At 32.1% G+C, this 14,145-nt stretch overlaps 1 protein-coding gene across 5 annotated transcripts in view; it reads right to left on the reverse strand.

Annotated features, from left to right (window-relative positions):
* Positions 1-2,114: 2,114 nt before the first annotated feature.
* The window catches only part of PCDH11X (protocadherin 11 X-linked), a 590,766-nt gene continuing 578,735 nt past the window's right edge, over positions 2,115-14,145 (reverse strand). For 4 of the 5 annotated variants that reach the window (XM_031445559.2, XM_064482994.1, XM_031445558.2 and 1 more), the window contains one exon: positions 2,115-3,129. In XM_031445559.2, the coding sequence (XP_031301419.1) occupies positions 2,519-3,129 (611 nt within the window). In that variant the 3' untranslated portion in view covers positions 2,115-2,518. The remainder of the gene's footprint in view (positions 3,130-14,145) is intronic. The other variant, XM_064482995.1, reaches the window with a different exon arrangement.

A 14,145-nucleotide genomic window follows, 5' to 3' on the forward strand; every position in this document is an offset into this window, starting at 1 on the left:
CCATTCAAAGCCTCTCTGGTGCAAACCCAGAAGAGGGTGCCCAGTCATTTAAAATTCTAAACACAATCTAAGTCTGACTATATCATCAGAGTTAGAAAGGGCAATAAAAGCATATTTGTTCATTCCTATAGCTCTAGGAAAGGTATCAAAACTTCACAAATTTTTACAGATGAGGACTTAAGAGCCACCCTTACCACAATAAATCACACCACTATCAGAAAAAAAAAATCCCAAACATTGAACTTTGGTTTCTATTTTGATTTTCATTAACACAGATAGTAACTATTCATACTACTGACATATTATTTAATAGTCTTTCAGTTTTATCTTCTTTTTTATTTATTTCTTTTTGAGTGTGTAGATCTTAACTAATAATGTAGAGAAGAAAATGGAAATAATTAAAATGGAAGAAAAAAATTCTCACGTTATCTTTGCAAGTTTTTAAAGAAAAAAAAAAAGTTCTAAAATCTACTGGAAGCACTGATTTTGTCATTCTGGGTTTCTTTATCTTCCCCAGGTCTAAAATCTTCATCATCAACCATAGCAACAATAATATCAACATGTATACGTTGTCATATTTCAACAAACTTTCCAACATCATCAATCCTTCAGGATTCACATGCATTTGGAATACCACTGTGCTCCAAATCCCTTTGAACATTAACAAACACAAAGGAGAAATAAAAAATCAGTAACACTAATTAATTTGAAATTTCAGTAATTAAACTCTAGTAGTTAAAAGTTAAGAAGTTCTACACACCAAATCAGACATGATTTAAAGAGCTTCACAATGGGAACAATATATTCTCCAAACGCTACGTAATCTGCTGGGCACATGAAGAGAAGCTTTCTCAACATTCAGTGGAAACCTTCAGCAATGAAATTATACATTTACCACAGTTTATAATACAACATTTACACACAGTTTAATCATAAATTACATATCTTCAAGTTACACATTACAAAGTCTACATCTAATTTAATCGAGAAGAAAGTCACTCCCCACCCCAACACCCCAACTAAAACATCAATTGTCTCTTGGTTTAGTGTAATACTGAAACAAGACATTTTCTCAGTTTTGCTATGGAGGAAAATTAAGTTGATGGTGTTTCCGTAACTTGATAAAATGTGCACATAGAATATCACGGCCAGTTAAGAGGACAAAAAAAAAAAAAAAAAAAAAAAAAGAAAATAAAGAACAAACAACAGAAGGAAACTAATGTTCCCTAGGAATACTCAGGTATTCTTTGCTTAGAATGACATATTTTGTTTCATATATGAGATTTCGTTGGGTTTTTTTTTTCGTGTGTGTGTGTGTGTTATTGGGGTATTTCTTATCCACCCCAAGAGGCAGTCATGAACCTCATTTCTCCCTCTGCACATCTCCTTAAAATTCTATACTGTAACACATTTGATGTAAATTTATAATTGCGTCTTTTGAAAAGTTCCTTCCTGACTTTCATCTTGTTATCAGTGGTTTGCTTCAGTAGGTTGAGCTAGAATGACAAAAATCCCTTAGTCATAGATTTAGCATGTGGTTTTATCTACAATTATATTTATTTGAATTAGGTGTTGAATACATCCACTTTTTTGTGGTTTTCTAGGCTGCTATATACAGATTTCAGAACATAAAGACCCAATTAATAGTGGAATATAGGCTTAGGATGACAAATAACATGATTTCTGATGCACTTTAACCTACAAAGGTAAATTTAACAAAAAACAAAGAAAGAGGCCCTTTTTAGCAAATAATTGCCTAATTTGGGCACAGTTATTGCACTTTAGTGTCTCGAACTCTACTAAAGAGTAGAGAAATAGGTTATAGACATAAATCTGTACAGTTTTTATATATCTTTACTGAAAATGTATATACAAATTATATCCACAATATATTCTTAAAATAAAGGTAGAAAACATAAAAAAACAGGGACCAAAAATATCACAGATATTTACACTCCCTACTGTGCATTTTTGTAGAAAAATTAGTAACAGAAAAGTAGAGACAAACAACAAACAAATATCAAACACAAAGACAAACAAAAATGCTAACATACTTGTATCTTCTAATGTTGTCTAAGCAAAAGTTTAGATAGAATAAAAATACTCCTGGAAAATCAGATATTTGCTAGCTTTCCATTAGCTACATACTGGGTCCACAAAAATGAGAATGGAAAAAAATCAGTAATATTGCACATGTTGGTAAAAATAAATGAAAAATTACAGTGCATCAGAAATAATATATACTATATATTCATATCTGTCATGATAAGCCTTTCTGTACAAAGGGGTGTGACTTTTTTTCAATTTCTTTTCTTTTTAAATACACATTCTGAATTAATCAAATTGTGAATTCATTTTTAAGTTTTGACTAAGGGTCTAGCTCTAGACTTGATTCTGGTATCTGTTTCTATTTACACAGCTATTTACAAACCTAACAATTTGAAGTATTCACTGAAATTGGATCTTAAACTGTGATTATATACATCTGGTTGGAAAACGTGAAGGAGCCGGTTTAGCTTTATAAGGGATGTTCTTCCATAATGGGGGAATCATCCCTAGAGGGTCTAGCCTGTTGGCCTGGAGTGAAGGTGGTCAAGGGAATGACTTTAATTGAGTCATCACTAGGATGAAGTCTTTCAGACATGGTGTAAAACTGAGATCTTGTACTACCTTGCCCTCCCTGATCAAGAGCAAGCAGTCCATCAGGTCCACCACCTTGCCCCCAACTTTGCTGCAAGCCCATTGGTGGTTGTGCAGGGCCGCGATGGAGGGCGGCGGCCTGTGCCAGGGGAGGGCTGTGGCGAAGAGCAGTAGCCTGTGCTAGAGGTGGACTGTGGTGGAGAGCAGAGGTCTGTGCTGGTGGAGGGCTGTGGCACAGGGCGATAGCCTGGGTCACAGGAGGGCTGTGGCACAGAGCAACGGTCTGTGTCACCGAAGGATTGCGCCGGCGAAGAGAGGTCTGCGTCAGTGGCGGGCTGTGGCAGAGAGCGGAGGCCTGGGCCTGTGAAGGGCTGGGAGGGGTCAGAGAAGCTGGCATCCAGCAGGCATCAGAGTGGCCCAAGATGAGACATTCTTGAGTGCAGTTGTCAGAGGCCTCTTCCACAGTTGGTTGAACAGTTATTTCTGCAGCTGTTCGGGTGGGAAGCAAAAGATACAATTTATATTGCAAAGGCATCTTTTGATTGGCTACTTAAAATAAATCATGTTGTTACAGGAACATTGAATAATCTGTCTAAATGCATCAGAGATTTCCAATATTTTCACAACTGGTACTTGATTTGTCAAGAAATAATTTCTCCAGTAACATAAATAATTGGGAGTGGGTGGATGGCATTTCATTTTTATAATTAGGAAACTTTGGCCTAGTGTCTCAAATGCAGATATTTTAAATTGTGTTTGTGACTGTAAATGGAAACTACAGTCATTGATCTGCACACACAAGTCAGTTGAAATATGGCTCCTAACACGAAGAGAGGACATGAGTGAAATGAACGGAAAAACCAGTCACAGACACATGTGATGAACTAACCAATTATAGCTAACCATTTGGATAAGAATCTAATTAATTAATCTGAGCATAAATCTAAGAATAAGTTAGGTTAATTTGGAAACATAGTTTATTGAACTCTAAGATATGCCTTCTCGTTTCAAAAATATAGCTATAATTATCTCGAAGACAATTGATTTCTCTATTCCTCATTTTCTGAAAGCATGACAAATCAGAGGTTAGCAGCATAAGAAATTACAGATCCAAACTACTTAGCTTTAAAGTATAGTACTTTTTAAAGCTCCTTTATGAGGTTTATGTAAAGTTTTCAAATGCCAATAGGTATCAAATATCAGTAAGTACACTCTACAAAGACTGGCGAAGTAACGATAGAGTAGCTGTATCAATAGAAAAGTTGACTTTAGAGCAAGGAATGTTATTAGCTATAATGAATGATATTACATCATGATTTAAAAAAGATCATTTCTCTGAGAAGACATAACAATCCTAAAAGTTAAAAATAGAAATTCATGTCCCTATAAATCCTCAGCAGGATATAGAATCTAGGTATTGCTGATACCCTATCACACTTAAAACCAAAGAATAGGATGTATCAGAAGTGACTCTCATTAAGACTAATTTTCTCCATTAGGTAACTATTTATTTTTCTTCCTGAGAAGTCACTTTAAAAATGTTCCTATGAGATTAACATTTAAAATATTCTATATTTTTGCACATTTATATTAGAGAAATATTTGGGAAGGTAGAGTTTCATGTATTTTGGGTGATATTAAGTCATAAAAGCATGATGGAAATAATATGAACACACACATAACTATACTTTAAAACAAAATTTAATTTCTCTGCCATCAGAAAACCAACTGATCTGGCAGCCTTAAATTTTACAACAAAAGAATACATCACAATTTCAATGTTGAGTTATTTGCCTCATTATGAGGAGAATATAGATAGTCATTTTCACTGAAAGATATGATTTATAGACATTCCTTTTTTAACAGCTTTGTTGAGATAAAATTCACATACCATAAAATTCATGCATTTAAGGTGAATAATTCAATAGTTTTTTAATATATTCACAGAGTTGTGCAACTATCGTAACAATCAATTTTGGGACATCCTTATCACTCCGAAAGAAAGCTGGTACCCATTAGCAGTCACTGGCCAAACTCCACAGTTCTAAGCAACCATTAATCTACCTTTAGCGTCTACAGATTTGCCTATTGTAGACATGTAATAGAAATGGAATCCTTTAAATGGAGTCTTTTGTGACTGGCCTGTTGCCTTTAGCATCATGTTTTAAGGGTCATCCATGTTGTAGCATGTATCAGTACTCCAATTCTTTTTTTTATTGTTCAAGATTATACCATATTTTATTTATCCATTCATCTGTTGATGGACATTTGGGTTGTTTCTCTTTTTTGGCTGTCATGAGTAATGCTGTTATGAACATTTTGTAAAAGTTTTTGTGTAGACACAGTTATTCATTTCTCTTGAGAATGTACCTATGTATGCAGTTGCTGAGTCATATGGCAACACTATGTTTAACTTTTGAGGACTTGCCAAACTGTTCTCCAAATTGGCTGCACAATTTTACATTAGCACCAGAAATACATGAAGATTCCAATTCCTCTAATCACTTCCTGCAAAAATTCAGCTTGGATTCTACAGATTTTGATAGGAATTGTGTTGAATCTGAAGGTGAATTTATGAAGTATTATACTTCAACAGTATTAAGTCTTCCAATCTTTGAACATAGGATGTCTTTCCACTCATTTATATCTTTACTTTCTTTAAATAGTTATTTCAGATTTTTCAGAATACAAGCCTTGTGCTTCTTTTGTTGAATTTGCTCCTAAGTATTTTATTCCATTTTATTCCATTGCAAATGGAATTTTTTTTAAATTTATTTTTTGGAATGTTTATTGCTAAACTACAGAAATATGCTTGATTTTTATGTATTGCTCTTAAAGCCTGTAACACTGCTGAGCTTGATTATTAGTTTTAATAGGTTTTTAGTGGGTTTCTTAAGATTTTCTATATACAAAATCATATTATCTGTGTATACAGGTAGTTTTGCTTCTTTCTTTGCAATACGAAAATTTTTCTTATGTTTTTCTTGTCTAATTGTTCTGGCTAAAACCACCAGCATAATGTTTAATAGCAGCGGTGAAAGCAGGTATCCTGTATCTTGTTCCTAATCTTAAGGAAAACAGAGTATTTCACCATTAAAGTAGTTTTTCATTTCTCTTGTGATTTCTTCTTTGACCAATTGATTATTTATGTGCGTGGTTTTATTTTCCCGTACTTGTTAATTTTCCAAATTTCTTTCTGTTAATTTATTTCTAATTTCTTTCCATTGTGGTCAGAGAATATACCCTGTATGAATACAATTCTTTCAATTTACTGAGGCTTGCTTTATGGCCTAGCGTATATTCTACCCTGTAGAAAGCTGCATATGCTCTTGAGGAGAATATGTATTCTGTTCTCATTGGAAGGAGTGTTAGGTCTACTTGATTCTGAGTACTGCTGTCCCTCTTTATCTGTAGTAACATTTTTATTTTAAAGTTTTTTAAAATTTAAATAAGTCTGATAATAGTGTAGTCACTATCTTTATCATGATTTCTCTTTTCACATTTTCTTCAGTAGACTTATGTAGTTGCCCTTAATATTATTGATACCATTTAATTAGCTTAACAGTTTCCCAAATAGATAGTAAAAGTGCAGATTAACTCAGAGCAAATTCAAAATAATATGCATTGCAAATTAGTGGAGTTCAAATTAATTACACTTAAACTAACATTCTCTGAGGGCTTCTGTAACTCATTAATAATATTTAACTTTGAAGGAATGAATATTTTTCCTAGGGAAATATAGTATCCTCACATAGTTCCAAAATAGTCTTCTATAGGGAAAATATGATGTAGTCATATTGTTGACCATTTTATCACATTGAAAAGGCAACTTGAACTAAAGTTATGATTCAAGTGATCGCCAAAAGTTCTGCCAATATACACACCAATTGTGTATACCAGGAAAATGGAATATACAGCAGAGTAATAAAAATACCTATCTACAAAGAATATATTGCAGAAAAGACAATATCTCTCTTTGGAAAGTACTTACAAGAGGACTGTTACCATCTGCAGTTGTTGAGAAGGAGTGAGGAAAAATGACAGTATATTGAAATATATTTTTAGCACAATGAAATGAAAATCACTGTTTTGTCTCAGACAGAAAATATACTCTTATGAAGTTAAATAAATTCATTTGGATAATCTTTTCCTTCATTCTAAATGCTTACACTTATTTGACCTTTAAATTGCTTTTGAGAACTATCTATTAACTCATATTTATTTAATTGGCTGATATATGTGTTTCAAGAAATAGAGGAACAAATTCTAGTCTTTCAAAATTCAGATAACAAGTTCATAGATGTGATTAAATGTGCCCTGGTGATGCTCCCTATCATTCTCTAACCTTTATCAATTTGAGGACAAATGCATATTTTATAGACATTTTCCTTAGTGCTATTCCAAAACTAAATTGAATGTTCATTATACAGAAATCTCCAGTCAAACTGTTCCATTTAATGTATTTGTTAATCTCTGATAGCAAATTTCACATGATAGAGGTCTTATACAGATCATTTGATTATAGTTCAAAGCTGAACTCCCATGAAAAAGAATAAGATATTGTTGTAAATTTGCTTTGATCTTTCTTTCTCTTGCTCTTTCAGTAGTTTCCCAACTGCATAACTGAAATGTTTTAGGGGAATATCAGATTGTAATTGATACATTTATTTCAGCGAAAAAGAATTTATTGACCTGAATTGTTCATCATTTGATCTTCCCAAGCTAGTAACTGGGAAATTTATGGCTTGCCTAATGGGTTGATAGTAAAGAGTTTGGTTTAATGTGGTCCAAATGCGTAGCAAAGGTATTTGAAGCATTCAGTCCAGATTTTCACTTTTTATTTAGAGTTTTGTGTGACTTAAAGTTTCACCTATATTTTTGAAAATTATCTGTTGCAAATTGATAGCTTCAATCTATTCATGTAAGAGAACTTGCCAGAGTAGCAAAAGGATATGCTAGAGACAAGAATCATAAGAAGAGTGATTCTGTTTTCATCTGACATCTCTCCAATATCCACAGAGATTTGTTGGAAACTCATTGAGCAAAGTGACCATCACCAAGGAAATAATTTCAGACATACATGAGTAAGCAAACATCTGGAAATTGGTGGTGCTGGAAAGCTTACTATGAAAATATCATTAGAGTTGGCTACCTTATAGCTACAAATATAGCTATACTTTATGTTAATACATTATTTATTCTATGCCAAACTTTTAATCAATCCACGGTTTCAAAATTATATTTTAGTTTCAATTTTTAGTCTCCTCAGAGTTTTATTCCTATATAACTTAAAGTCTAAAATAAGTTACCTAGCTTAACAAAGAGCAGGTTTTAAGTTAAGCAAATTTTCAATATTAACAATCTAGGATTGCATTTAAAGTAAACTGATAAAAGAAGCTAAAAGAAGCAAAATTCTCACACAATGAAGCAAACTGTCTATAATTACACAGACATTTTTCATATTTCAAAACACTGCACATACTTGAACACATGGCTCATGATATCAACCACCATCAAACAACGAGAAGTGACTTTCATTTGCTATAGCATTTCTGATTAATCAACAAGGGTGGTAGTTTTTATATTATCAGGTTTTTGGGACCTCAGCAAAATGATGATGAAAACAACCTTACACTGGTTCAGTTAATAATACCCAGTAAGAAATGTCTTCCTTTTCCCTTTAAAAGTAGTATTTGGTGAAAATAGCAGTTCAGGTCTGGTGTAAGAAGAAAATCCTCTGAATTATCACAGCAATCAAAAATAATCCCATGGATAATATCACTGAATACATTTTGCTTCATATCTATCTGCAATACTTTGAATGAATTAAAACTGATTTGTTAATGTGAATCAATATACTTTAATAAAATAATCTGTGATATCTTTCATTTCCAAATTCTGTGACATATTCTGTATCATGTGACTGTAAAATATTTTAAACACCCAGATCTATCCAGAAGTAAGACAGAATGCATATAAATACCAAACTGTTAGTTACTTTATTCTTTTGTATTTTATCATATTATTGAAATAGTGTACACATACTTGAAGAGGCAATGACATTTTGGTGCAAAACATTATCATGCTAGGAGTGTTGTGATGCAAAGTGTACTCCAAAAAGCATTATTTGTATTTGGCTTTTGAAAACGGAAAGGAAAACATTTTCTTTTTTTCCAGGGGGTTAGAGGATTATGTTTTATTATTCCTTGGAAGTTTGATTTATAGCCTGAACTTGGTACCTACTGCAGTCCAAAGCAGAACAAGGCCATTGCCTTGGTAGGACTTTTAATTTTTTTAGTTTAATGAAGAATCTATCAGACTTATAGATTCTCCTTTTGGAAGGTGGAAAAAGTGCCTTTTGGTCTATGGCCATAGACACTATGAAAAACCCATACAGAATTATTAATGCCCAGTAAATGTAGCCAGTGCCGTTCATCCACTGATTTTCGCCCATTTGTGCTAATGAAGTGGGTTTGGTGATAACTATTGCTATTCTATAAAGCAAGAAGCCTGTGTTTATTTAGACTGGGAAAACTGGGACACAGCTGCCTTGTGCAAGAACTCATTTGGCAAAATCTTCACACTTCTGTTTTAACCCTTTTTTGGAATGTATCTTACAAAAAATAGAAATTATTCTCTCCATTTAAAAATTAGCAATGCTACCATTATAAACTTGCCCTATTATAAATTCTGGGAGTTTCTTGCAAGCACGTTAGGTTCTTCAAATAATGAGTTATTTTAGAATATTGAATAATTAATAATAAATGCTGTCCAGTTTATTTATTAGCAAAGGCTATTACCGTAAACATGTTAACACATGTTATTTCAGAAACTCATAAGTGACTATTAACATAAAATCATTCATGATATTTTAGTGATTTGGGAGGGGAAATATTTGTTTATAAATTCGGTATTTGTTACTTATTCAAGAACTATATTTTGCAAAAGCAAGAGCTAATGTTAGTGAGTAAAGAGATATATAATCGATTAATTGATATTTTAAAATGTAATTGATAATTTTTAAAATACGCCATTTCAATATGCCTTTCAACACAATCTTCAATATTGGTATCTTTGACATAAAGAGTAGGAAGTACAAGAAAAAAATATATTCAAAGATATGCAAAAAGTACCATTTCTGCCTATTAAAGAAAACAAACAAATCCTAAGTCTGTCATATGCAATACAATGAAATATTGCTAAAAGATATACATAGAAAGAAAACTCAGATATCTAAATTGCTTTGACATTCTATTTAAATAATTTCATTTTTATAAAATAGATTTTTGTATTGAAAATATACACAACATATACAACAGAGAAAGTATGTGCTATTACTATCATTGTTGCTCACTATTTGTGATCTGGAGAAGAGAAAGGATTTCTTCTAAGGATGGTCTTTGAATAGGGTAAGAGTAAGGATAAACAGTGGTGACACCGGATATTCCCACTGCTGGGATCACCTCTAGATTACTCTGGGTTAGAATCTGGAAATGTCAAAATATATAACGAAACAAATGTGAAAACATTTATTCTAAAGTAATTTGAGTAAATTGATTCAAATGTGAGTGAAGTCATGAAAACTTTCTCTGGTGGCAACTCTTACTCCTGTTACAGTGTTTATGAACTATTTTCTGTAAGATAGGTGGGTATGAATTAACCATTTGGGATTAAGTATTACATATTATTTGAATGCAATTTTCAATGAATTCTGGTTTACCTCAGCCAAACGTTATGTATCTGAGCATTTATTCAGTGTTTTGTGTTTTAATTAGTTTTAATTAGTCAAACTCCTTATGTTCCTCGTGTCAATATGCTAACTGCCTTTGAGCAAGAGCAAAAGAAATGGTTGCTTTTCCTTTTTGAAGCAGAGGATGCCTGGTACTTGCTTTTTGATTTGTGCTTATATTGACTTGCATATACTTTAGAGGCAGGTCATTGAAAAAATAATGCTTTATATAATTTTAAATTAGTAATGCAAGTATACTTTAATTGGTCAAGAGATAAAACTAATTGCTTGCTTTTATTAGTGCAGATATCATTACTGTCAACGTCACATGAAGATTTTTCTTTCAAATTGTCTTTTAGAAATGGCAAGTGGTGCTCCAGTTGTATTAGGCATATTATAGATTCAATATGCTATCTGAAGTTTTGTAATGAGGAGGCATTAGAATGTCTGTACAGATGTAAGATGGACAAGCAATGAATCAAGTTTAGTCTAATGAGCCATAACTTTGATGTTTGCATGGCAGACAACTTGTATTTGAATTACTCTGTACAGTATTTCAAAGGCAAATGTATGTATCATAGAAAACAGAGAGAGAATTATGGATATAGTCTTCATTTAAACAATACTTTTTCTTCACAGCAAACTAAAGTTTTAATGAATGATATAGATAAATAAATGGTGATAATATAATAGACTAATCATATTTTTTCCTTACAAAATGGCTGAAGAATGGGAGGAAACATGAGATTCCTTAAAATGCATTTGATCCAAATATATGTGTGTAATTTATGAATGACTGCCAATTTACTCCATTTAAGAGGGAGAGAAGCTAAATACGGTACGGGTTGCATTAACAAAGTAAAAGACCGTGTATGTATGCACGCGAACACACACGCAAAGATTGGGAGGATGTGATTCCATGTGGCCATAGAAGAGAGAGCACAGTATTCACAGAGGGCTGGAGATGATAGAAATAAGTGAAGAAAAGGAGAGTGATAGATACAGGGAGATTTGAAGTGAGCTAGTGTGAATAGTCCCTTGGACAGTTGATTGTAACCTCAAGTGAAGAAAAGGTCTCCTGAGGCAGTTCTCTATCAATTAAGGGAAAAGGACCTAAAACGATCCCTGATAAATGGACACAGAAATAGATGAAACATGTGCATTGCATATAGGCTGGTTGATTACAATAGAATACAAGGTTAACATTTCATGAATTAAGCAGAATACTTCTTTCAATGCATTTTTTTCCTGAATTTGTTTTTCCTTACTATTAACATGTATCCTCCTTCCCAAATATAGATTTTATTGTGCATCCATACATACACAACTTCAGTACAATTTGCTACATACCCATCGTGAACTTTCTTTTACTAAGAAAAGGAGAAAGGATTAACCTCCTATTCTTATTCTATTGTTAACTCATTAGATTTTCTAGAGATTCAATTGCAGGTCCGCTGTAAGGATGGACCTGCCTTTACTCACTACAGCAACACACCAGGTCCATGATATGGCCTTTACTCTTACCACCAGAAGCTAAGGCAAAATTGATATCAGAGAGAAACATATTTGATGAAAACTGTCCTGATAATTAGATAAAGAAAATTTGAAAGATATTAATTAATTTATAATTTAAATCAAATATTTAAAGTGTCTATATTTTTCTCTTTATCACTTTTCCAGGCAGATTGAGCAATGACTCAATAATAATCATGCTATTACATCCTGCAGGCACATTACAAGAAAAACATTATAATGTTACTGTAGTTAATACAAATATAATAGTTAACAGAAAGCATTCCAAGATCATGTTCTTAGATTCAACCCAAAGGATTTTAAAGAGTACTTCTTAACTAGGGTTGCCAGATTTGACAAATAAAACTACAAGATGCCCAGGAAAATTTGAATTTCATATAAACTACAAGTAATTTGTTACTGTAAATATGCCTCATGCAATATTTAGGCGTACTTATACTTAAAAAATGTTGTTTATCTGAAATCCAAATTTATCTGGACATCCTGGATTTTATCTGGCAGTCCTATTCTAGATACGAGGCTCTAATTTATCCATGAGTTTTCTGTAAGAGCACAATAACCAGAAACAACAATGGTAATTTATTTTCTTTCAATCATATGTTAAAAAGATAACTGAAAATAACTCCTGTGTGTGCATAGCAGGTAAAGATTTTAAAGGATAAGCTTATGATATATTTCTTATACACATACTAACATTATAAACCATACACTTTGTGGAGAAGGAGATTTATCGTCTTAATATTTAAATCCCAGGTCCTGACACTCTCTTTTTTTTAACTTATTAAATTGGACCAGCCCCCTTCCCTATTCTCAGGAAAATTCTGTTCATTTTTTCAGAGAATATATTATATCATTTTGGCAAAGACATATTGAGTAATTAATATTTATTTGGTTCTAATATTTCTGATACTGATGGTGGTTAGACCATATAGAAAAATTTTGGTAACTTTGTTGCTTTTCATTTTGTGATCCAATCTACGTTAGCTTATGTTTTAAAAAAGAGATGTTTAAGGAAGTATATTCAGTTATTCTGGTCATCTTAATATGAACTTATAAATTATTATTAATTTATGAATATTACTTTACTAATTCAAAGTTAGTAAGGGAGAAGATTTGAGAGACTTGCTGGAGGCAGTCATGGATCTATACTGAGATCATCACACTTTCTTACTTGGCCCTGCCTGTGACCAAGGACCCACATTTGTAAGAAAGACAAATCAAATTTTAAATTTTCTATCACGTGAAATGCAGGAAGATTTTTGAACTACTGTACAATAAAAATGTATTTTAAACACAAGTGGTAGTATGTACCCATATTATTTATTTTTGCCACAGCAATTATAAGTAAAATTGCATCTAAACAAGTCAGTAAGTATGAAGTATGTCTATATTTTTCTATTTATCACTAAAGTGTTTCAATTTCAACCCAAAATATATTTTCCCCAAGGTTTGGATCATCTGTCAATTTCACAGAGCAATCATTATATAATTGAAATATGCAGATTTTGGAATTAGGCATTTCATGATATTGTGTGGTTTCATAAGTTGTAAAATGAAACTCACTATTAAAACTACCTAGAATATTTTATCAAATCAATTTATGACATAGTTAATATACATAGTACTCTTTTCTGAAAATATGCCTTATACTTTAATGATTACATATTAAAAAGTTTATTATAGCTCTGTGGTGATGCATACCATTTACTTATGTAAAAAATATATTTTCAAAATCTAAATTTCTCTGACAATATTACACTTCTAGGAGCAATACAATGAAGGCAGTTTTCAATATTCAACTACTATGTTTATTCCCAGCTAGTCTCGCCACCAATTATTTATAATATCATAGAGTTAGTGAAATATAATTGAAATCTGTTTTAGGTCCCTTAACTGAGTACATTTTGTATATTATATAATTTAGAAAATTTTTTTAGGTTCCATTAGTCATGTTCCAAAGTATACAAACACAACTAATATGAAGCATATAAGCATTTGTAACACCGATGCCTCTTATTCACATCATTCAAAATAATGATGGACTAGATATCCACATACACATTTACATACATGTATATATGTGCCCACAATTAATTTGTATCTTGTAGTTAATATCTTATTGCCATGGGCTTTTTAAAGTTTGTTTTATATACATTTTAGATGGTAACTGCACATATTATCAAATAAAATAATTACTTCCTTTCATCTGAAAACAAATACACTTTGTTTTTCACAGAAAATTT

Source organism: Camelus dromedarius, chromosome X, assembly GCF_036321535.1.
Source record: "Camelus dromedarius isolate mCamDro1 chromosome X, mCamDro1.pat, whole genome shotgun sequence".
Taxonomy (NCBI): Eukaryota; Metazoa; Chordata; class Mammalia; order Artiodactyla; family Camelidae; genus Camelus; species Camelus dromedarius.